The 24,103-nt window shown below is 42.2% G+C and overlaps 1 protein-coding gene across 1 annotated transcript in view; it reads left to right on the plus strand.

The window, feature by feature from the left end:
• The window catches only part of LOC109923322 (integrin alpha-2-like), a 147,438-nt gene that overhangs the window by 85,392 nt on the left and 37,943 nt on the right, over positions 1-24,103 (plus strand). Inside the window, exons 7-12 of the mRNA XM_048602237.1 lie at positions 979-1,127; positions 3,361-3,511; positions 12,408-12,573; positions 15,786-15,865; positions 18,448-18,586; positions 21,227-21,372. Coding sequence (XP_048458194.1) covers positions 979-1,127; positions 3,361-3,511; positions 12,408-12,573; positions 15,786-15,865; positions 18,448-18,586; positions 21,227-21,372 — 831 coding nt within the window. The remainder of the gene's footprint in view (positions 1-978; positions 1,128-3,360; positions 3,512-12,407; positions 12,574-15,785; positions 15,866-18,447; positions 18,587-21,226; positions 21,373-24,103) is intronic.

The raw sequence follows: 24,103 nt of genomic DNA on the forward strand, positions 1-24,103 counted from the left end.
GCTGGACACTACGTGCAATTTAGCATCGCCAATCCACCTAACCTGCACATCTTTGGACTGTGGGAGGAAACTGGAGCACCCGAAGGAAACCCACGCAGGCATGGGGAGAATGTGTAAACTCCACACAGACAGTTGCCCAAGGCTGGAATTGAACCCTTGGTGCTACGAGGTAGCAGTGCTAACCACTGAGCCTTGGCTTTCTAAAATATGACTTTACCAAGGATCTGGATATTAGTTTCTATTATGTGCATTGTGCATGTCAGTATCTGTCACAAAATAAGAACAAAGTGTATGATGGTTTATAATTAATTATACCTGCATACTATTAATTAATCAAAGATTTAAGAAAGGCTGAAACTGCGATCAACTCTTATGCAAAATAGCATTTCAGGCTCTGCTTTTGGGCGTGGCAACTAGTTCTGTTTGACTAAGACACTGATGCAGTTGGCTTGGACATGGGACAGAACAGTTGAGATTTTAAATGAACCCAGCAGCCAATTGCATCTAGCATGATGTAGTTCCAATAAAAGAGGATAAATGAAAAGGCAGCTTTAATGCAACCACCTATATTCCCTGTAGTACTTTACTCCCATTTCACTTTGAAAAATTGGTCTCTAACTTTTTCCAGTTCTGATCAGACATGATCAAACTGGAATATGAACTCTGCTCCTCTTGCCATCTGCTGAGCATTTTCAGCATTTTCTGTTTTTACTTCAGATGTGGCCACTTTATACAGAATGTAGTGAATGTGTGGAGTGGACAGTCGAAGAAGGCAGCAGGGGTGGAGTGAATTAGTAAATTCAAGGGAGTGTTAGAAACATTGGTAAATATTTGCCAACAGGATGTGAGTTGTATTGATGATAGATTATGGTTGAATACCTGTCTGACACATTGTACATTTTCACTTGAATTGACCCAAAAAAAGTCCTCCTGTCATTTTGTCCATGAAAGGTAATTTACACTGATTGCTCCATATAGGTGTCTATTGTACAATATGGTGAAGATGTGAGATTTGAATTCAAGCTGAATACTTACAAAACAACAGCTGAAGTTGAACAGATTGCTGCAAAAATCACACAAAAGCAAGGAACAGAAACAAACACAGCTCGGGGAATCAACTTTGCAAGGTAAACCATGCCTCAAAGCCAGGTGTATTAGTTATTTTTGATTTGAAGGAAAAATATTGTCAATGTAATTCAGAATGTCAGTGGCAGCATCCACTCAGCCAGTCTTGGAAGCTTCAGCTGACTTCTAAGCTACCACTGATTGTCTGCAGTTGAGGTTTCTGATGAGTAGTTGTCCCAATCCCCTTCAAAAGCCGCTGGTCAGATTATCAGTTCTTCAGTCCCAGCAGAGCCACTAGGCTGGGTGGTCACTGCAGAGATGAAGCAAGGCACAGGTCAGACAGCTTCAATAAGCCCTGGTGTGTAGGAAAGCCAAGTTAGGGTCACCAGGGCCCACAGATTGGCACTGGCCAAGGCTCGCAATGTTTTTTTTATTCTTTCATGTGATGAGGGAACCACTGTCTAAACCGCCATTTACTGCCCATCCCAGTCGGCAGTTAGGAGTTAACCACATTGCTGTAGGTCTGGAGTCACAAGTATTCCAGACCAGGTAAGGATGGCAAAATACCTCCCTAAAGGACATTAGCGAACCAGATAGGTTTTTCTGACAATCAACAATGGATTCATAGTCATTATTAGGCTCTTCATTTCAAACTTTATTGAATTCAAGTTCCACCATCTGCCATATGAACCTGGGTCCCCAAAATAATACCTGGGTCTCTGGATTAACAGTCCATTGATAATGCCATTAGGCCATCACCTCCCCTATTGGGGGAGATGTGCAGCAAGAAGTTTAAGAACTGCCGCAAATGGTAGTGACCTGGAACTCCCTGTCCAGGTAGGTGGTTCATGGCTTTGGAAATCATGCAAAGTACTAGGATTGACAGGATTTCTCCATAATAGGCTACCATGGATAGAATGATCTCCTGTGATGGAAATGATTTTATGACTGTAAACGATGCAGTTTACCTATGGTTAATTATTCTGAGATGATATTCTATTTTGCAGGCCTCCACCAGTGGGTTTGCAATGGGGTCCTGTATAATTCTCCAAGTACGGTCGCCCTCCCTGCTGCCAACCACCAAACTGCCATTTAATAGGATTGGACAAGGCCCAGTTAATCCACAAGCACTTGCCCCAGTTGATGATCCTCAGTAGCCAATTAATAGTAACTTGACACCACCAATCCTACTTCCCCACCGCCCCCACCCCACCCTGGACAGGTCATACCGCTTGGGTTTAATGTGGAAGTGAGGGATGGGGATTGGCGGAGGGGTAAATATTTCCATCACTGGCTCTCTTTCAAGATTCAAACTCCCACTTACCACTCCTAAGGTTGAGTTGAGCTGCATTCCTAAACCATTACAATCCTTGGGGCGGCACCCACAATCAGTTAGGAAGGCAGTTCCAGGATTTTGACTCAGCAGCAGTGAAGCAATAGCGATATATTTCCAAGTCAGGTTGATGTGTGATTTAGAGGGGAAGTGCTGGTGGTGGAGTTGTCATGCATCTATTGCCTTTATTATTCTAGTTGATAGTGTTTGTAGATTTGGAATACTAGCTGAGCTCCAATGGAAATTCTCTCAAGTAGTTTAATGTTCTGATGTTTAGCAATTTAATGTCCTTTTAAGGCCATTATACAGGCCATTGTTTTGAAGAAGTGTTTCAACTAGATATAATTATAGTTCCTTCTGTGTCCTCCTATAATTTCATCAAAATCCATTCTAGGATACCTCAAAATCAGAACAAAAAATGTCAGAACACAAATGACTTTACCTCTTTTTTTGCATATGTGTTCAAATACTGTTTAGTTAGGAATATTTATACAAATTGTAACTTGAAGTGTTGTCGAGTCTGATATAGGCTTTAATTGTTTATATAAGTAGATTGGTAATGATGCAACAAAATTTGGCCCTCAAGGACATCACTTAACTTTTGACATGGAAATATGGATAATTTAAATAAACAACAGCAAAGCAACTATGAATAATGACTCGAGCAGGAGCCCATGCTAGGCTGTAGACCTTTAACTGAACTAACTTTTAATCGTAGCATTGACAATCAATATTATTGGCCCAGGTGAAAATGTACAGCCTATTCTAGGCCTTATACTTCATGTAATTCATATTTCCTTACAAATTAACTCACATGATGCTCAACTGTATGTTGATGAAATACGTACTTTGTGGTGTTAACTTGTAAAATGAATAAGGGTAATTAACTTTGGCAGCAGATTGAGTGAAAGTGGATTAGTTCTGTTCTTTGCAATGTATTAAACCATTTTGTCATATTTCAGGGAATATGCATTCTCACCTCAAAATGGTGGAAGACCAAAAGCAACAAAAGTAATGGTTGTTGTAACAGATGGTGAATCTCATGACAGCGCCAACTTGCCACAAGCAATAATTGAATGTGAGAAAGAACACATTGTTCGATTTGGGATTGCTGTAAGTATATGTCAATGTGTTTTATGTCATCAAATTATATACTCATTTTTTAACAGGTATGAAATATTTAATAAATTTATGCATTGCACAGTAGGAGGTCCATTCCATGCTCTGGAATTTCAATTTATTGCGACAGTTAAAGAAAATCATTAGCTGTGAAGTCAGTGCTGGATATATCAGCAGACCAATGTTTAACATAGGCAAGTGACAGTCCTCTGTCACATTCTTATTTTTCTCTGTTATCACATTCTTTTCTGGTAAATGGATACAAATGTTGTTAAAATTGCAGGGAATAGGACTATCATGCAATCTTTAACATTCATTGAATGATACTGCCAGCTTTAATTTTACATTTGTCTATTTTATGAAGTCCAGTACAATGGGCTTTATTCCCAAATTGCTTTAGATAATTAGAACTTGTGTCACAAAACAATAACAAATGTTAAAATGTATTGGTTTGCAGATGAAGAAAAACAACCAACCAACTCATTAATTCGCACCCAAGTTAAAATAACTGGTATTCCTTCATTAATATCACTAATCTATAGATGCAGTTAGTCAATGTTCGATGCTGTTGGTCACTATTTTGGATTTTGACACATGGCAGTAAAATACCTGCATTGAAAGTCCAATTTACACAATATACTTTTTATGGCATTGTTATCACTGGCTGTCCCTCAATTTGAGGATCATTTCTACTTAGCTTCATTGATTTCTACTCTGGATCTTCATGTGACTGAGCAGAATGATTCTCAACAAAGATCTTTGAACACATGTCTTATAGTGGAATATAAAGTGCAGAATCACATCCCTTTATTTCCTTTTCTGCCAGTACTCTGCCTCATCATTAGGGTGCTTAGACTTGAGACATGATGCAGTTTGATGGACAAATTGTCACCAGTTTGAACGGTTGGTAACAAGCTGTTCCCAGTCATTAATGCCAACGTTGTCATGCATCAAGAAGAGCTTCAGTACGATTTTGTAGCATTTTCTTTATCTTTGCTGAAATGTTGGCCATTTGAGTGTTGAGTAAACAAGACCTGACTGGGGAGACATTCTTCAGCTTGCAGGATAGCCTGTCCATTCAATCATGGTATATTTTGAAGGAATTTTACATGAATGCTTGTGGAGTTGATTTCAAGAAGAACAATAGGGTTTGCTCAGTGGTGCTCCCATTTAACCTGGAGACATTGCTGGTGCCCTCATGTGTTGCTGATTCACAGTCCATTTCTTGCTGCAGTACAGGACTAAGGTGGTGACAAGATAAAAACCGAAAGAACTGCAGATGCTGAAAATCAGAAAGAAAAACAGAAGTTGCTGGAAAAGTTCAGCAGGTCTGGCAACATCTGTTAAGAAAGTGGATATTAGTGGCAAGTCTATCTCTAGAAATGGAAACAGAAATGTCAAGGAAGGGAAAGGAGGAGTCAGAAATAGATCAGGTGAAAGCGAGGGTAGGGTGGAAATTGAAAGCAAAAGCAATGAACTTTTCCAATTCTGGACGAGAGAGGGAAGCAGCACCAAAGATATCATCGATATATCAGAGAAAGAATTGTGGGTGAGGGCCAGAATAGGACTGAAACAAGGAATGTTCCACCTACCCCACGAGGAGACAGGCATAACTGGGGCCTATGTGGGTACCCATGGCCACCCCGCTGACCTGAAGAAAATGAGAGGAGCTAAAAGCGAAGCTGTTGAGAGTGAGGACGAGCTCAGCCAAGCGGAGGAGAGGGGGTGGGGACTGTTCAGGCCTTTGCTCCAAGAAGAAGCGGAGATCCCTGAGACCATTTCTAGGGATAGACTGGCCACTAATATCCACTATAAACCTACTGACTCGCACAGCTACCTGGACTATACACCATCACACCCTGCTTCCTGTAAAGATTCCATCCCATTCTCTCAGTTCCTCCATTGCTGTCGCATATGTTCAAATGAGGCCAACTTCGACAAGGGAGCTTCTGAAATGTCCACCTTCTTCCTCAACCAACGATTTCCCCAGCTTTGTTGTCGACAGGGCCCTCAACCCTGTCTGACTCATCTCCCACACTTCGACCCTCACCCCCTCTCTTCCTTCCCACAACAGCGATAGGGTTCCCCTTTTCCTTACCTACTATCCCACCTGCATCCACATCCAGAAGATCATCAGATGTCATTTCCACCATCTCCAGCGAGATACTACCACCAGACACACATTCCCCTCCCCTCCCTTGTCTGCCTTCCATAGGGATCATTTCCTCTGGGACAGCCTGATCCACTCTTCCTTCACCCCCAACATCACCCCCAACCCCTCCTCCCCCATAGCACCTTCCTCTGCAACCGTCAAAGATGTAACACCTGCCCATTTAACTCCTCCCTTCCCAGTATTCAAGGGCCCAAACATACCCTCGAAGTGAACCTGCACTTCCTACTGCATTCGCTGCTCACAAAATAGTCTCCTCTATACTGGGGAAACAAAGCGCAGACTGGGTGACCGCTTCACAGAACATCTACGTTCTGCTCGCAAAACTACACCCTGAGCTTCCAGTTGCCTGCCACTTTGACACATGTTACCTGGCCAACACCCCAGACTCAGGAGGACTATGCAGCCCTCCGGACTCAATATCAATTTCAATAATTTTAGGGCCTGAACTCTCCCTAGCTCCCTACCCCACACACCAGGTCTTGTTATCACAGAGTCTGCCATGACATACTACCTATTGTTAGTCAGTAACAGTCTCCATTAACAGATATTCACCCTTCCAGTCAGGTTGTTATCAACTCCTTTGCCTAACCCTTCCCTCCCCACCTTTATTTGCTTTCCGGAGGGACCACTCTCTCTGTGACTCCCTTGTCTGCTCCACACCCCCCTCCAGCCCCACCACACCCGGCACTTTTCCCTGCAACCGCAGGAAGTGCTACACCTGCCCCCCGACCTCCTCCCTCACCCCCATCCCAGGCCCCAAGAAGACTTTCCACATCAAGCAGATGTTCACCTGCACATCTGCTAATGTGGTATACTGCATCCGTTGTATCCATTGTGGCCTCCTCTACATTGGGGAAACCAAGCGGAGGCTTGGGCACCGCTTTGCAGAACACCTACGCTCGGTTCGCAATAAACAACTGCACCTCCCAGTCGCGAACCATTTCAACTCCCCCTCCCATTCCTCAGACGACATGTCCATCCTGGGCCTCCTGCATTGCCATAACGATACCACCCGAAGGTTGCAGGAACAGCAACTCATATTCCGCTTGGGAACCCTGCAGCCCAATGGTATCAATGTGGATTTCACAAGCTTCAAAATCTCCCCTTCCCCTATCGCATCCCAAAACCAGCCCAGCTCGTCCCTGCCTCCCTAACCTGTTCTTCCTCCCACCTATCCCCTCCTCCCACCTCAAGCCACACCCCCATCTCCTACTTACTAACTTCAGCCCGCCCCCTTGACCTGTCCGTCCTCCCTGGACTGACCTATCTCCTCCCTACCTCCCCACCTACACTCACCTTTACTGGCTCCATCCCCGCCTCTTTGACCTGTCTGTCTCCTCCCCACCTATCTTCTCCTCTATCCATCTTCTATCCGCCTCACCCTGTCTCCCTATTTATTTCAGAACCCCCTTCCCCTTCCCCATTTCTGATGAATGGTCTAGGCCCGAAACGTCAGCCTTCCTGCTCCTATGATGCTGCTTGACCTGCTGTGTTCATCCAGCACTACACCTTGTTATCTCTGCTCTTCTCTCTCTTTGGGCTCTATCCCCACCTATTGTTTACTTCTTACCTCCTCCCCCACTCTATCTTCTGCACATAAACCAATGTTTTCCCAGCTACCATCAGTTCTGAGGAAGGGTCACTGGACCCAAAAAGTTAACTCTGATTTTTCTTAGCAGATGCTGCCAGACCTGCAGCGCTTTTCCAACAACTTCTGTTTTTCTTCCTAATTTCCAGCATCCGCAATTCTTTCAGTTTTTGTTTTGTCGTCACCTTAGTTCTGTACTGCAGCAAGAAATGGACTGTGTATCAGCAACATCTTTTCCAGCAACATCTGTTTTTGTTCCTTGTAAGGTGATGACAGCTGTTTTGTACTCCCAGACTTTTGTTGATTTGTGGAGGGCATTGTTGTCAAACGCACCCTGATATCATTTGCAGAAAGCAGAAGTAGCACAGGTATCCAGTGTTGGATCTCCCTATTATTAATGGCCTTTTGAGAGATGGCTGCCAAAGTATGGGAAGTTCTCAACATACTCCTTCAACATATATGGGTGTGGAACAGTTTTCCGGCTACTCTTGGATGGATACAATAAAACAAAGGACTGCAGATGCTAAGAATATGAAACAAGAAACAGACGTTGCTGGAGAAACCCAGCAGGTCTGACAGCATCTGTGGAGAGAAAAAACAGAATTAGCGTTTCAAGTCTGTTTTTGTCTGTTTTATTTTACTGGGATGATGTGAGTTTAGCTTCAGAAACATTCAAGGATAACCAAGTTTTTAGTTTGCAGAAATTAAGGGAACAAGAATGGCTTGCAAATCTGGTGCAGACTGGCAACGTGAATGCAGTCATCTGCAAATTATGGACCATATATGTTTATGGTAGCTTAGTTTTGGTATGAGTGTTTTTCAAATACGAGATGTTTAATACTGACATCAGAAGGTAATTGATTTTTGATGAGGTAAATACCTGCTGTCAGGTGAATTGTAAATAAATAAGGGCTAACTTTATTGATCTTAGTAGGATAACAGGTCGGCACAACATCATGGGCCGAAGGACCTGTACTATGCTGTATTGTTCTATGTTCTATGTTCTATATGACTCTAGATTTTTGAAGGTGTCCCTTTCAGATCTCCTACTCAGGCAGTCACTGCCTTATCATTGTGAAACAGTTACAGAAATGAAATTTCTTGCACATTCAAATCTTTGAACCACAATCAACAAACGTTATAATATATTGTGCTTCATGTAGTGGCCAGACCATGATGTGCAATGAACAGTTTCTGGCGTTGTTCCTGGCATTTTTTAAAATCTTTGCTCCCAGGTAAATCCATGTTGGAAATTTATCTGAAAGATCTGAAGCCACACGATCTCTGGGAGGATTTCATCATTACAGAAAGGCTTGGATTTAGCCTAGATGGAGAGGCTCTCCATTTTTCAAAAATAGCACCAGAGGCAAGAATCTGGAAATCCCACCCTGAATCCAGCCCCCAGCATTTTTGCAGAAGCTGAATAGTTCTAATTTGAACACCGCCCTATGGTTCACAAAGGCAGCTGTACATGTTAAAAGTGTAACTGCCTTCAGTCAAAGCTTTTTTACACTTTTAGGATGTTGAAAACATAACTTGTACACTTTAGATCTGCTGGAAGAGGTTTGAAGCTCTGAAAGGCTTTTGAGGAGGTAAAATACCCTTTGGAAATGGTCTAGGAATGCCATTGGGAGAGATCATGTACTCTTTGGGAGAGAGGTCACATACTCTTTAAGAGAGGTAAGGTGCCTTATGGGATTTCTGAAAGAGTACATGAATGTGTGTAAGAAGTGCATGATCTCTTTGAAACTCAGGTTCGTTGGTGCTGTCAAGTGAACAGTCAGAGAGAGGTGTGAAACTGTCAATTCAATTAAATTTCTGTCTTTTAATACGTGAAAGCAAAAGCAAAAAAAGTTGTAGACTTGTTCGCCGAGCCGGTGAGTTTGGTTGCAGATGTTTTGTCATGCTGCTAGGTAATATTGTCAGTGCGCCTCCGGTGAGGCGTTGGCGTTCTGTCCTGCTTGTTATTTATAAGCCTCAGTTTGCTGGGGCGGTTGGTATCACTTCCGGTTCTGTTTTTCAGTGGTTTGTACATCGGGTCCAGTTCAATGTGTTTGTTGACGGAGTTCCGCTTGGAATAGCAGGCCTCCCGGAATTCCTGGCATGTCTCTGTTTGGCTAGTGCTATTATGGATCTGTTGTTCCAGTCGAATTTGTGTCCTTCTTTGTCCGTGTTTATTGAGACCAGTGAGAGCTGAAATACTTAGTAGACAATACTACCCACCCTATCCACGTCTCCCAAGAATTCCTCAACATCATCAAGGACACCAGGATAGAAGAGGATGACATAATGATATCTTTTGACATAATTGCACATCGACCTAGCCAAAGAGACAATTGCCACACTGCTGGACAAATCAGGAAGGCAGATACCCCATGACACCAACAGCATCGACAAGGACAGTGCCCTGAAACTGCTGGATCTGTATCTTACAATGCACTTCACCTTCAATGACTGCATATTCAAACAAATCAACGGAATACCAATGGGATTCCCACTCTCAGGACTGATAGCAAAAGGGGTAATACAAAGATTAGAATGGACAGTGTTCCCCACTATACAACACAAACTCTGGGTCCACTATGTAGATGACACCTTCGTGATTATCAAATGCACAAGACTAGAAGAAACCCACTGACACATAAACAACATCCTCACCAGAATAAAATTCATGAAAGATGAAGAAAACAATAACCGATTACCCTTCCTAGACGTAATGATGGAACGTAAGAACAATGGGGAACTCTAGTCCAGCATATACAGAAAGACCACCCATACTTAATACAAATACTTAATTACACCAGCAACTACCCCAACATTCATAAACGGAGGTGCATCAGGAAATTATTCAAATGAGCCACAACACACTGCAGTAACCTGGAACTGCGCAAAGCAGAATAGAAAACTTATACGGAGTTTTTAAAAGGATTGGATACCCTTAAAGCACAATCGGCCGTTACCTCAGCAACAGATCACAACAAGACGACACAACATGGCCAGACACACTAGTCACCCTACCGTACATCAGTGATATATCAGTGAAGACCACAAGGCTGCTCAGACCCCGAGGTATCAGGGTAGCCCACAAACCAACAACCACCCTGCGACAGCTACTGGCAAACGTAAAAGATCCCATAACCACAACCAATAAAACCAACAGAATATACAAAATACCATTCAAGGACTGTGAGAAACATTACATAGGCTAAACTGGAAAAAACCGACAATAAGGATACACGAACACCAGCTAGCTACCAATTGAAATGACCTGTTCTCACCGGTCTTAGTACACATGGACAAAAAAGACACAAATTCAACTGGAACAACACATCCATAATTGCACAAGCCATACAGAGACATGCCAGGGAATTCCTGAAGGCCAGGTATTCCAACCGGAACTCCATCAACAAACACATTGAATTGGACCCAATATTCGAACCACTGAAAAACAGAACCGGAAGTTATACCAACCACCTCAGCAAACCGAGGCATATAAATAACAAGCGGGACAGAACACCCACGCTTCACTGGAGGCACGTTGATGATGTTATCTCGCAGGCTGATGAAACATCTGCAACCAAACATACCAGCTCGGTGAGCAAGTCTACAACCTCATCCATAACCCGAGCTACAAATCTTCTCAAAAGCTTTGAAAAGCAAAAAGGTTAACATAGGAGTTAAAAAGTGTGATTATGATGGATTTGGAGGCTTAGGTCAGCATAGGTATTAAGTGTGATGGGGGTAGGTAGAGGAGTATAAATTGGCATGAGAAACCGTACATGGAGGACAGAGGGGCAGAGGTTGTTATAGAGTTTATGTCAGACTCTGCAGGGTGGCTTGAGGGCATAAGGTGGCAGGGTCCAGCATGGGTTGGGCATAGGAATATGTACAGGAGTAGAGTGGTGAGGGCTGAAGGAGTGTTTTTGTGTATCATTCTTTTTATCATTGTGCCAGAGAACTGAGATGGTTCTTTTCCACAAGCTGCCGATTCGTCTGGCAGCCTCTGTGGCTGCCTCAAACTCCCTCCAGATGGTGATGGACCCCGTTCTCATCTCATCAAGTTGCTCCATCCAGAACATCCAAGCTCTTTTACTTGCATTGGATGTGTGCTATTGTCCTGACTCTGTGCTTACCACTTGGGTGCCAAAGTTCAAACAGATGTAAGGATTGTCATTTCATGTCAGGATTTTCTCTGCTCTGGACAAGACAGAAATGCCTCAATAGCTTTCACAGCCTGACTGAGCTCTCTTATTGAAGATGCTCCCACTGTTATAATCTTGAAATCAGGAGAAGGTTCGTTTTCCTCCCAAATCTGTAAGGTCATTGCATGGAGTCTTGAGGTGAGGAGCAGTCCTCCATGTTCAACTGGAAGACCATCAGGGTTGCAAGCTTTTTGTTTCTTCCTTTATTTGATTGCTTGTTGTTGCTCTTTTATTGATGATGATTCACTTATGCGTTCTGGCACAAACAATGGGGATATCGGCTGCCATGTTTACGGTGTTGTTGGAAACATTCCTTCCAGTATTAATGAATGGCATTGTCATCCTTAAGAAGAGAGATACCATCCTGCAAGCCAAGGGGGATTTTGTCCTCACAACCTTAGTCTAGATTTGCCATGTCCCTGCCCAAACTGTTCTAGTATAGCTACAACTCTGGGATCTACCCAGCAATGTGGAAAATTGCCCTGTTCACAAAAGGTAGGACAAATTCAACCTGGCCAGTTACTCATCCTCTTAGTCTACTCTTGGTCATCAGCAAATTGAAAGGGTGAAACAAAAACAGAGATCTCCTCACAGATGCTGCCAGTTTCTCCAGTAATTTCTGTTTTCGTTTCAGATTTCCAGCATCTGCAGTTATAGAGTTATAGGGTTATACAGCACAGCAACAGACTCTTCGGTCCAACCAGTCCGTGCTGACCATAATTGTTATAGTTCAGTGATGGAAAGAGTTATTGTCAGTGCTAACAAATGGAACTTGCTCAGAAATATCCTGCTTACTAATGGTTAGTTTGTGTTCTGCCAGGACTATTGACTTCCTGCCTTCAAAACCTATTTGAAATTGGAACAGTTAATAAAATTGTTTAATTCACTTTCATGTAATGGAATTCACTACTTTTATAACTTTTATAGGTTCTTGGATATTACAACAGAGAAGGAATAAACCCAGACAACTTAATCAAGGAAATCAAGTCCATTGCAAGTGACCCAAAAGAGAAGCATTTTTTTAATGTATCCTCGGAAGTTGCTTTGATAGAAATAGCTAGTGCTCTCAGAGAACGTATCATTGGTATTGAAGGTAAATCTTTATTTTTGTTTACTTCGAAGTATTCTGTTTTCTTTTATTTTTATTTCACTCTAAAGGTTTCAATTTTAAACTGCTAACCCATCTGAAGGGATGCTACAATGACGCTGTGTGTAGTTTTGGACCATAGAAATTTTGAGGAATTAGTCAGTGCTTAACATATAGTTTTCATACAACACTTCCTCTGTCAGGAATTCGGGGGAAAAATGTCTTGCAAAATTGGGGCTGTTTTCAGTAGAATAGAAGAGATTATAGGATGATTTGGTTATTTGGGGCTTATGCCAAAGTTGAGGAAGATAGAACAAATTCTCCAGAATTAGAGAATTCAAGTGACTAAGAAGAATGAGGAATTGAAGGAAATTAGTATTATTAAGAGATTATAGTTGAGAAATTTATAGGGCTGTAAATTGATTATCTATATCCCAGTGTTGAAAGAGCTGGTTACAGATAACCAATGTGTTAGTAATCATCTTCCAAAATTCCATCCACTCTGGAATGATTCCTGCAGATTGAAAGCTTGAAAATGTCACTCCACTATGTAGGAAAGAAGCAAGAGAAAAATACAGGGAACTACCGACCTATCAGCCTTAACATTTGTAGTAGGGAAAATATTAGAACACATGGACTATGTTGCAGTTGCACAGGACATCAATGAGGCAACTTTTGGAGTACTGTGTGCAGTTCTGGTCAACCAGGTAGAAGGACAGGGATAGTAGGAGCTGCTGATGCTGGAGTCTGAGATAACAAGGTGTGGAGCTGGATGAACACAGCAGGCCAGGCAGCATCTGAGGAGCAGGAAAGGACAGGGTTCAGAAGCAGGATGTTGCCGGGAATGGAGGGTTTCAAAAATAGGCTGGATAGACTGGGACCTTTTTTTTCGCTGGGGCGTAGGAGGTTGAGGGTGACGTTATATGAGTTTGAAAATCATGAGGGCAATAGATAAGGTAAATAGCAAGGTTCTTTTCCCTCGAGTGGGGGAGTTCAAACTAGGGAACATATTTTAAGGTGAGAAGAGAAAGTTTTATAAAGGACAGAGTGGGGAAACTTTCTTACACTGAGAATGGTTCGTGTGTGGAATGAATTAGATGAGGGTACAGTTACAACATTTTAAACGCATTTGAATAAGTACATGAATAGGAAACGTTTCAAGGGATATGGGCCAAGTGCAGGCATGTGGGACTAGGATCTGTTTCCATGCTGTATAACCCAATGACTTTATGTTTTCTATGACTCCGTAACTGTTCTGTATTCTCTAGAGTTTCAAAGAAAGAGAGCTGATCTCATTGAAACCTATAGAATATCTAAAAGGACAGACAGGGTAGGTTCAGGTAATATGTTTCTTTTGGTCCAAAGATGTGCAGGTTAGGTGGCTTGGCCATGCTAAGTTGTCTGTGGTGTCCAGGGATGTGCAGGCTGAGTGGATTAGGCATGGGAAATGTCGAGTTACAGGGATGAGATAGGGCGTAGAATATGGGTGGGATGTTCTTCAGAGATTCGGTGTGGACTTGATGGACAAAATGGCTTGCTTCCACACTGTAGAGATTCTATGATTCTATGGTTGGGGAGTCTAGAACTGGCGTCACAACTTAAAAACAATGGGGATTTAGGACTTAATTGAGAAGTAATGTTTTGGTCAGAGGATGGTGAATCTTTGGAATTCTGTACTCCGGGGGGTTGTGGACGCTCAGCCTTTGAGTATACTTAAAGTGGCAGTGGATATTTTTTTGTTATTAATGGCATAAAGGGTTATGGGATTAGTGGGGGTGAAAGACACTGAAGTATTCAATCAATCATAATGGTATTATTTAGTGCAGCAGACTTGACATACTGAATGGCCTACTCCTATTGCTACGTTCCTGTGGGAAACCTATTTAGAGACAAATCGAGCAATAGTTTGAGATTGGCTGCAAAGTATGGTTCCATGAGTATGACTCGATGCCAGACATCAGTATCCTTGGTTATGACTTGTCCCAATAGCAAGGCAGACCCACAGCAGATAGTAGCACAGTGATATGCAGTTGGTAAGGTTTTGCTGGTAATCCTCAACGTTGACTTCAGACCCCCCTGAATTCTCATAGCATTAGGTGAAACGTGAGCATGGAAACTTCTTGCTGATTATCACTATCCACCTGCCCATCGGCTCATGAATCAGGTTTTCTCCATGATAAATACCACTTGGAGAAAGCATTAAGGGTGTCAAGGGCACAGAATGTTCATGGGGTGGGGGACTTCAATCACCAAGAGTGGTTCAGTAATACTACTTCTGACTGAACAAGTCATAGCTTTTAGTTTGGGGCTACATGAGGCTCTGTGGGTCATCAGCAGAATTGTATTCAACCACAAGCTGTAACCTCACTTCTTAGCATAACTGTCAGTTTACCCTTAACACCAAGCCGGGAGATCAACCACTATTTAATAAAGAGTGCAGGAGAGAATACTAGGAGCATTATCAGGCATTCCTAAAAGTGAGGTATCAATTGGTGAAGTTACAATACAGGACTAATTGTATACCAAACAACAGAAGCAATAGACATGGATCTACAGCCCTGTGACATTCAGTCATAAATGTGGTGCACAATTAAACAACCAACATGAGGTGGAGGCTCAACAAATATCCCCTGAATCAATGATAGGGAGATCAGCACAGTAGTGTAAAAGATGAAGCTAGAGCATTTAGGTCAGCACAGTGGCTCAGTGGTTAGCACTGCTGCCTCACAGCACAAAGGACCCAGGTTTGATTCCAACCTCAGGTGACTGTGTGGAGTTTGCACGTTCTCCTCATGTCTGCATGGGTTTCCTCCCACAGTCCAAAGATGTACAGGTTAGGTGGACTGGCCATGCTAAGTTGTCCCCTAGTGTCCAGAGCTGTTTAGGCTAAATAGATTAGCCTTGGTAAAATGTGGGATATGGGATATGGTGGGGAGCAGGTCTGGATGGGCTGCTCTTTGGAGGGTTTGTGCAGACTTGATGGGCCAAATGGCCTCCTTCCACACTGTAGGAGATCTATGATTCATTTGTATAATTTTCACCCAGACGTATTGAATGGATGATCCAAGACAATATTCTGGTGCCAATTTTCAAGAGCCAGGAAATCTAGTTGGCTGATCAAAATTACTCAAAAGTATGACAGTAATAACAGAATATAGGATAAATATAGGTAACTTACAGTTGTGTAAAAGCATATTTTCATGATTTCATTCTTCTAGGAACAAGCAATAAAAATGAAGAGAGCTTCCTACTGGAAATGGCGCAAGTTGGATTCAGTGCACACTTTGTACCCAGCCAGGTATTCATGTTTTTTTGGGATGGTTTTTCAGTCTCTGTTACTACCATCAAAATCAAGAATTAATTGAGGAAGTTTTGCTGAAATTAGAAGTATGTTGTTCTAGAAATTAGAAGTATGAAGTCCTAATTAAACACCCAGATGTTTTGAAGGTCTAGAAACTATCAAAGGAGCCAAGGCCACCTTGCATGTTGACCAGGAAGCAATTCCATGATTCTGCAAGGCCTGCCCAGTGCCATTTTCCTTATGGTGAGGCAATGGCCTAGTGGTATTATCGCTGGACTGTTAATCCAGAGACCTGGATAACATTCTGGGGACCTGGGTTTGAATCCTACCATGGCAGATGGTGGAATTTGAATTCAATAAAAAAAATCTGGAATTTAGAATCTAATGGTGACCATGACTCCATTGCCGATTGTCGGGAAAAACCCATCTGGTTCACTAATGTCCTTTAGGGAAGGAAACTGCCATCCTTACCTGGTCTGGCCTACACGTGACTCCAGACCCACAGCAATGTGGTTGACCCTGAACTGTCCTCTGAGCAATTAGGGATGGACAATAAATGCTGCCGAGCCAGCAACGTCCTCATCCCGTTAATGAATAAAGGAAAAATAGAGGCAGAAATCAGAAGGCTGGAGAGCGAAAGAATCATCAAACCAGTTCAGTTTGTGGAATGGGGCAACCCTGGTCACACCGATTGTGAAGCCTGGTGGGTCGGTTCGCCTTTGTGAGGATTTTAAACAAACAATATATTGCTTTTCGCAGCTGGTTAAGTACTTAATCCCTCACATAGAGGATTTATATACAAAGCTGGCAGGGGTTGCTGTCCTTCGCAAAGCTGGAGATAAGCCATGTGTACTTGCAATTGTGGTTAGATAAGGATTCCCAGAAATATGCTGCAATTCATACACATAAGGGTTTGCACCAATACAGAAGACTGCCATATGGGGTATCATCAGCCTGTACAATTCTTCAGCAGATGATTGAGAACATTTTACAAGGTCTACCCCGGGTCAACCATTTATCTAGATGATGCAAGGAAGACCAATAAGGAGCATTTACAGAACTTGGACGTAGTCCTTAGCTATTTCTCCCAGGGGAGGTATCTGCCTTAGAAGGGAAAAATATGTATTCCAGGCACCCCAAGTGACGTGTTTGGGCTATGGAGTCAACAAGACCATGTTACACCCGTTGGAAGATAAAGTGTGGACAAACGAGAGTGCCTCGGCTCCCATGTCTGTACCAGACCTTAGGTCGTTCCTTGGACTGGTGAACTATTACAGAAAGCTCATACATAACCTGGTCTCTATCCTGGCACCTTTGTATCAACTCTTAAAGAAAGGTCAGCCTTGGAAATGATTGTGTAGCCTAACCATAGCTTTAAATGAAGTGAAAAACAGCTATCATCCTCTAAGGGGTCGTCAAACTTTGATCCCAAGTGAGATCTGATACTGACATGAGATGCCCCCTGTATGGCATCAAGGTACTAGTAGCTCATAGTTGGCCCAATGGAGAGGAATGCTCAATGGCATATGCATCCAGAATGGTTAATGCAGAGCATAAATACACCCAGATAGAGAAGGAAGGTTTGATGGTCATATTTGGAGTGAGGAAGTTCCACCAATACCTTTACAGATGTAAATTTGTCATAATAAAAAACCACAAACTGCTGCTAGGTCTACTTAAAGAGGACAAGGCAGTGCCATCCATAACTTCAGGTCAAATTCAGCAGTGGACTGTAATACTAATTATGTATAATTACAAGTTGGAACACAGTCCAGGAGGCTAGGTAGCAAATGCAGATTCATTCAGCCACCTCCTGCTGGCAGATATATCTCCGGTGGTACTGCAATTGGAAGAGTCCATAACAGTTTTAAATTTTCTGGACTTCCAGTAACAGCTGACAATATCAGACTTTGGATGCAGCAATATCTGGTCCCAGTAAAACTGAAACAGCTGATGGTGATGAGGGAAACCAAAGGGCCACCACAACCAGAATTGAAACATTTTTGGACCAAGAGAGACCAGATCACAGTGGAGGACAGCATGTTATTATGGGGAGCAAGGGTGATTGTCCCAAACAAAGGTCTCTGCCAGATACTAACTAAACTCCAGCAAGGTCATCCAGGGGTTTCCAAAATGGAGATGTTGGCACGAAGTTACATGTGGTGGCCAAGATTGGATGCAGACATAGTTGGTGGGGCAGTGCCCAGAGTGCCAACAAGGACAGAAATTACCGCCAGCAGCTCCCCCACATTCATGGGAATTGTCAGGTCTTTTCATGGTCTCAATGTTCTTAGTCATTGCAGATGTTCACTCAAAGTGAGGGGTTGCTGGACTTGCACAAGTTCATTTGTCATACACGGGGACAATCATAGAAAAACTGAGCACATCTTTCGCAATACACACACTCCCGGAAGAGTGGGTCACAGATACGTGGCCATCATTTCCTAGCCAGGAATTTGAATATTTACTAAAGTCAAATAGTATTTGACATATAAGGACAGCTTTACATTATCCAGTGTTTAAAGCATTGAGTAATTTTAGTTTTGCACTTTAGTCAAAACAAACAACCTTTTTTTCAGGACTTGCTGATGTTGGGAGCTGTAGGAGCTTATGACTGGGCAGGCACAACAGTCCATAAATCATCTGACAAGATTACTATATTTGCAAAGAAAGTTTTTCAAGATATTCTGCAAGATAGAAATGACAGTTCATACCTAGGTAAGCTTTAATTTTATCCCACTCATTTTAACATCAAAGCTCTGTATTCATTCTGACTGACCAATTCAAACTAGGGCAAATAAGGAGGCATGTGCAAATTTTATTCTATTATAAATATTGAGCAAAATTTCCAATCAAGTCATGGCAGCCCTAGAAGCACTGACAGTTATAAATAAAATGAAATTAAACATCAAAGTGCAGCACTGTATAACAGTGGGCTGCAAGTGTACACTTGCAAATTTGTTGACACAAAATTCCTACCTTCATGGATCATTGTTAAGCTGAATCTAAATATTCCTCATAAGTAAAAAAAGCAAATAAAAAAACAGAATTCCCAAGCTTCTTTCACAGAACCTCTCACTGGTTTGATTTGGAACTACTCTGGTCCACAACTTGTTCAGTTCTGTCATTACTTAGATCTTAACTTCTTTTTAAGAAATGAGGCGATTGTTTTTCCATTTGTCTGAGGAATGGTTTGTTCCCAGCTGCAAAGAAGAGTAGGGAGCAGATAGCCATAATTTCAGCCTTTATCTCAACCAATGATTTCTGGGGTCACTTCACAAGTAGGTGTCTGGAGTAGTTGTATTGTCAGAGTAATGAGAAAGGCAGAAGACAACTGATCCTTCTGCGTGTTTCACCACTCAATCACATGATCCCAGCTCAATGAGTTGGGTTTCCAGAAAAGACTCAGAAGTTGCAAGAATTATTTCTGCTTTAAACTTACATGACCCACAAAAAGTAGAAAGTAAAAGCCTGAGAGGATAAGTGCTTTTTTTCCATCAGAGACTGCATTTCATTCAGATAAATGTGAGGTCTGCATTTTAGAAAGGCAAATCAGGGCAGGACTTATACAGTTAATAGTAAGGTCCTGGGGAGTGTTGCCAAACAAAGAGACCTTGGAATGCAGGTTCATAGTTCCTTGAAAGCAGAGTCACAGGTAGACAGGATAATGAAAAAGATGTTTGGAACACTCGCCTTTATTGGTCAGTGCATTGAGTATAGGAGTTCGGAGGTCATATTGTGACTGTATGGGACATTGGTTAGGCCATATTTGGAATACTGTGTTCATTTCTGGTCTCCCTGCAAGAGGAAAGATATTGTTACACTTGAAAGGGTTCAGAAAAGATTTACAAGGATGTTGTCAGGGTTGGAGGGTTTGAGCTATAGGGAGAGGTTGAATGGGCTGGGGGCTATTTTCTCTGGAGCATTAGAGGCTGAGGGTAAACCTTATAGAAGTTTATAAAATCATAAAGGGCATGGATAGAGTGAATAATCAAGGTCTTTTTCCCAGTGTAGGGGAATCCAAAACTAGAGGGCATAGATTTAAAGTGAGAGGGGAAAGATTTAAATAGAGCTAAGGGGCAACATATTCACGCAGAGGGTAGTGCATGTATGGAATGAGCTGATAGAGGAGGTGGTGGAAGCTGGTACAGTTACAGCATTTAAATGGCAGCTGGATGGGTATATGAACAGGAAGGGTTTAGAGGGATATGGGCCAAATGCTGGCAAATGGGACTAGATTAATTTAGGTTATCTGGTCGGCATGGATGAGTTGGATTGAAAGATCTGTTTCCATGCTGTACATTTAGAACATAGAACATAGTATAGTACAGCACAGTACAGGCCCTTCGGCCCACGATCTGGTGCCGAAATTTTACCCTAAACTTAAGGTCTATCTAACCCCCACCCCTACCTTATACTATCATCCATATGCCTATCTAATAGCCGCTTAAATGCCCCTAATGAGGCCAACTCCACTACCCTCTCCGGCAATGCATTCCATGCCCCAACCATTCTCTGAGTAAAGAGCCTACCTCTGACGTCTCCCCTACATCTACCTCCACTCACTTTAAAACTATGCCCCCTCGTAATAGCTACCTCACCCTTGGAAAAAGTCTCTGGCTGTCCACTCTATCTATACCTCTGATCATTTTGTACACCTCTATCGAGTTACCTCTCATCATTCGTCGTTCTAAAGAGAAAAGCCCTAGCTCTCTCAACCTTTCCTCGTAAGACCTTCCCTCCATTCCAGGCAACATCCTGGTAAATCTCCTCTGCACCTTTTCCAACGCTTCCACATCTTTCCTGTAATGAGGTGACCAGAACTGGACACAATACTCCAGATGTGGCTGAACCAGGGTTTTGTATAGCTGGAGCATAATTTCACGGCTCTATTTCTATGACTCTATGACTCTCTGACAGAAGCTCAGTGTTCCTCTCTTCTTTCAGGTTTTTATTTAGCAAAATATCCTTTGGCATGACTGTTAGGTAGGTTATACCGACTGTATATCGATGACCACTTCCATGCGCGAGGCCCTGAGAAGATTAATCCTAATCCACAATTATGGGGGATTTGATGAGGCCAGATTAAACAGACTTCAGATATCCTCATGCAAACTCAGAGAGTCAAAGGGGACAAGCCTAATAAGGCAAAAGTATTCAGATCGCCTCACCTGCCTACTAAACAAATGTGTATAACACATGTTTTATAATTATGAATAAATCAAGCATTTAAAGCACAATTTAAGAATTTGGACTATATTTATTTCATATATATTTTATATGTTTACTTCATTATGTATACTTTCACAACAGTTAATATTTTCTCTGATGATATATTACATGTATTTTTCTTCCCAGGTTACTCAGTGGCATCCCTAGTTACTAAATACTCTGTGCTCTATGTTGCTGGAGCACCACGTTTCCAACACACTGGACAAATAGTCATTTACACAGTGGGATTAAATGATGAAGTGGTAATTAAGCAGACCGCGAAAGGAGAACAGGCATGTACAATGCTGATCCCTTATTTTCTATTAAGATCATGATTGGCCTTCTGTATAATTGCATAGCCATCTGTTTCTGTTTTAGCGGACAATGGCAATGAAAGCACAACATGACTGCACTTCTTTTTAAGAAAAGAGAAACTAAGCTAATTAATGAGAAAGCCAAGCCTTCCATTCTGTGATTTGTCTGGGGAAGCCTTGCTTTGATTCAGCCTGCAATCTTTGACACCATAATAATTTTTGAACAGCAAACTACTTGCTAACTACAACTTTAGCTCATTCTTTGAAGCACCACCCACAAGTGAAATAAGAACCCGGGCTTGACATAGAGTCGCTCCCATGGCTGCAGAATAACAGGGAAAAATTTTCACTGTGCTTGACTGTTTGACAGGATGTGTCTATTTCCCTTTTACCAGGACAGTCCAGGTACATGACGTTTCTTTGGCTGGGCTGTGAGCTTCAAAAAAATCAAGAAAAAAATTAGATGCTGTCTCATGTCCTATGTTTGTATCATTTTCTGTTTTGATACGAAAGTAGAGTCCTGGGGAGGCAAAATTAAATAACAACTTCTGGTGTGCCACCATAACTTCAAAGTGCCCTTTGGGCAGTTATGATAGGTGTCAAGGGAAGATTGGAATGAGAATTTATACAGTCATAGAGTCATTCAGCACAAAAAGTGACCTTTGGGTCCAACTCGTCCATGCGACCAAGTTTCACAAAATAAATTATTCCCATTTGCAAGCATTTGGCCCATATCCATCTAAACCTTGCCTATTCATGTACAAGTCCAAATGTCTTTTAAATGCTGTAACTGTACCTGCATCAACTACTTCCTCTAGCAGTTCATCCCACATGTGAAACAGTTGTCCGCCAGGTCCCTTTTATGTCTTTCTTCTCACACTTTAAAAATATGCCCTCTAGTTTTGAACTTCACTACCCTAGGAAAAGACCTTTGTTATTCACCTTATTTTTGCTCCTCATTGTGTTATAAATCCCCACCCCTCAACCTTCTACACTCCAGTGAAAAAAGACCCAGCCTATCCGACCTCTCCTTATAATTCAAACCATCCAGTCCCGGTAACATCCTTGTAAACATTTTCCGAACCCTCTCCAATTTAATTATATCCTTCCTATAGCAGGACTGACCAGAACTGTACACAGTACTCCAGAACAGGCTTCACCAACATCTTGTGCAACCATATGACATCCCAACTCCTATACTCAATTGTCTGAGCAATGAAGTCAAGTGTGCTAAACGTCTTGTTTACCACCCTGTTCATCTGTGACGCAACTTTCAAACAACTATATACCTGAACCCCTAGGTCTCTCTGTTTGACAACACTCCCCAGGGCCCTACCATTAACTGTATAAGTCCTGCCCTTGTTCATCTTACCAAAATGCAACACCTCACATTTATCTAATTTAAACTCCATCTGCCACTTCTCGGCCCGTTGGCCCAATTGATCAAGATCCCTTTGTAATCTTAGATAACCTTCTTCAATGTCTGCTATGCCACCAATCTTGGTGTCATCTGCAACTTACAAACATGCCTCCTAAATTCTCATCCAAATCATTTACATAAATGACACACAACAATGGACCCATTGTTTATGGATGGTTTCAATTAATTTGATTGCCCAAACAAACAGTTTCAGAAGAAAATATGTCAGGAAAAGCCTTTCTCTGCTTTGATATAATACAGCAGGGTAGGTCCCCTTATACTGAAGATTTCACTTTATCCGACCCCACCCCCACCCGACCATGTTGCATTACAACGCAGGCAGGACACACTGCCTCTCGCATCCTAATATTACATTCCCTGAGCATGTGGCTGTTACAAGGACATGCCTAATAATATGCAAACACTCCAGAAAGCATCAGGCCAGCAATAATGGGTGAATGGACCTGACTGTGGATCTTTGCTCTTTTCCAATCAGTGCTACAACTGGTGAAAAACAGAGGAAAATCTGTGATAACAGAATAAAATTGCTAAAAAGAGACATGTTGCCGAACCTTTATATTTTACCGTCATCAGGCCAAAGAAAGGAATGCCAAAATTCAAATAATTTAACAAGCAAAAAGAATGATGTTTGGCAAGTCAACTGATTCACCAAGGCATTGCCATGGAGAAAGATAAGGATGCTTACCAATCTCCTGGGTAATTCAAATAAGGTTCAAGGCTTGAAAATATTCCTTTTATTTGCTGATAATTGGTCCTTTCATCTGAATGTATGTCATCTCTAGCAGTTATGAATGTGTAATAATATAAGCTTGACTGATTATCTTAAATTGGCCACTTGTACAGCAGTTAACACAGTCATGATTGGCCAGCAAGTGCTACCCAATCATGAATCCCATCTAACAGTTCACTTTTGTATTGGGCTTTGCATACGTGACTGATTGGGTACTTTTTGCACTCTGTCTATTACAAAAACCAAAGGGCCATACTATTTGACTCAATCAGCGAATGCTAGGACATGGGACATCTCTATCCGCCATCATGCCAACTTTTTTTTTCACCATTGTAACACCCTTGTCAATTGGACTTGTCTTACCAACCAGTCAGCCCCCTTTTTACCTACACTATAAATTATTGAATCAGAGATAGTAGGAACTGCAGATGCTGGAGAATCCGAGACAACAAGGTGCAGGGCTGGATGAACACAGCAGGCCAAGCAGCATCATAGGAGCAGAAAGGCTGACGTTTCGGGCCTAGACCCTTCATCAGAAA

This window comes from Rhincodon typus, chromosome 1 (genome assembly GCF_021869965.1).
Source record: "Rhincodon typus isolate 14 chromosome 1, sRhiTyp1.1, whole genome shotgun sequence".
NCBI classification, from domain to species: Eukaryota; Metazoa; Chordata; class Chondrichthyes; order Orectolobiformes; family Rhincodontidae; genus Rhincodon; species Rhincodon typus.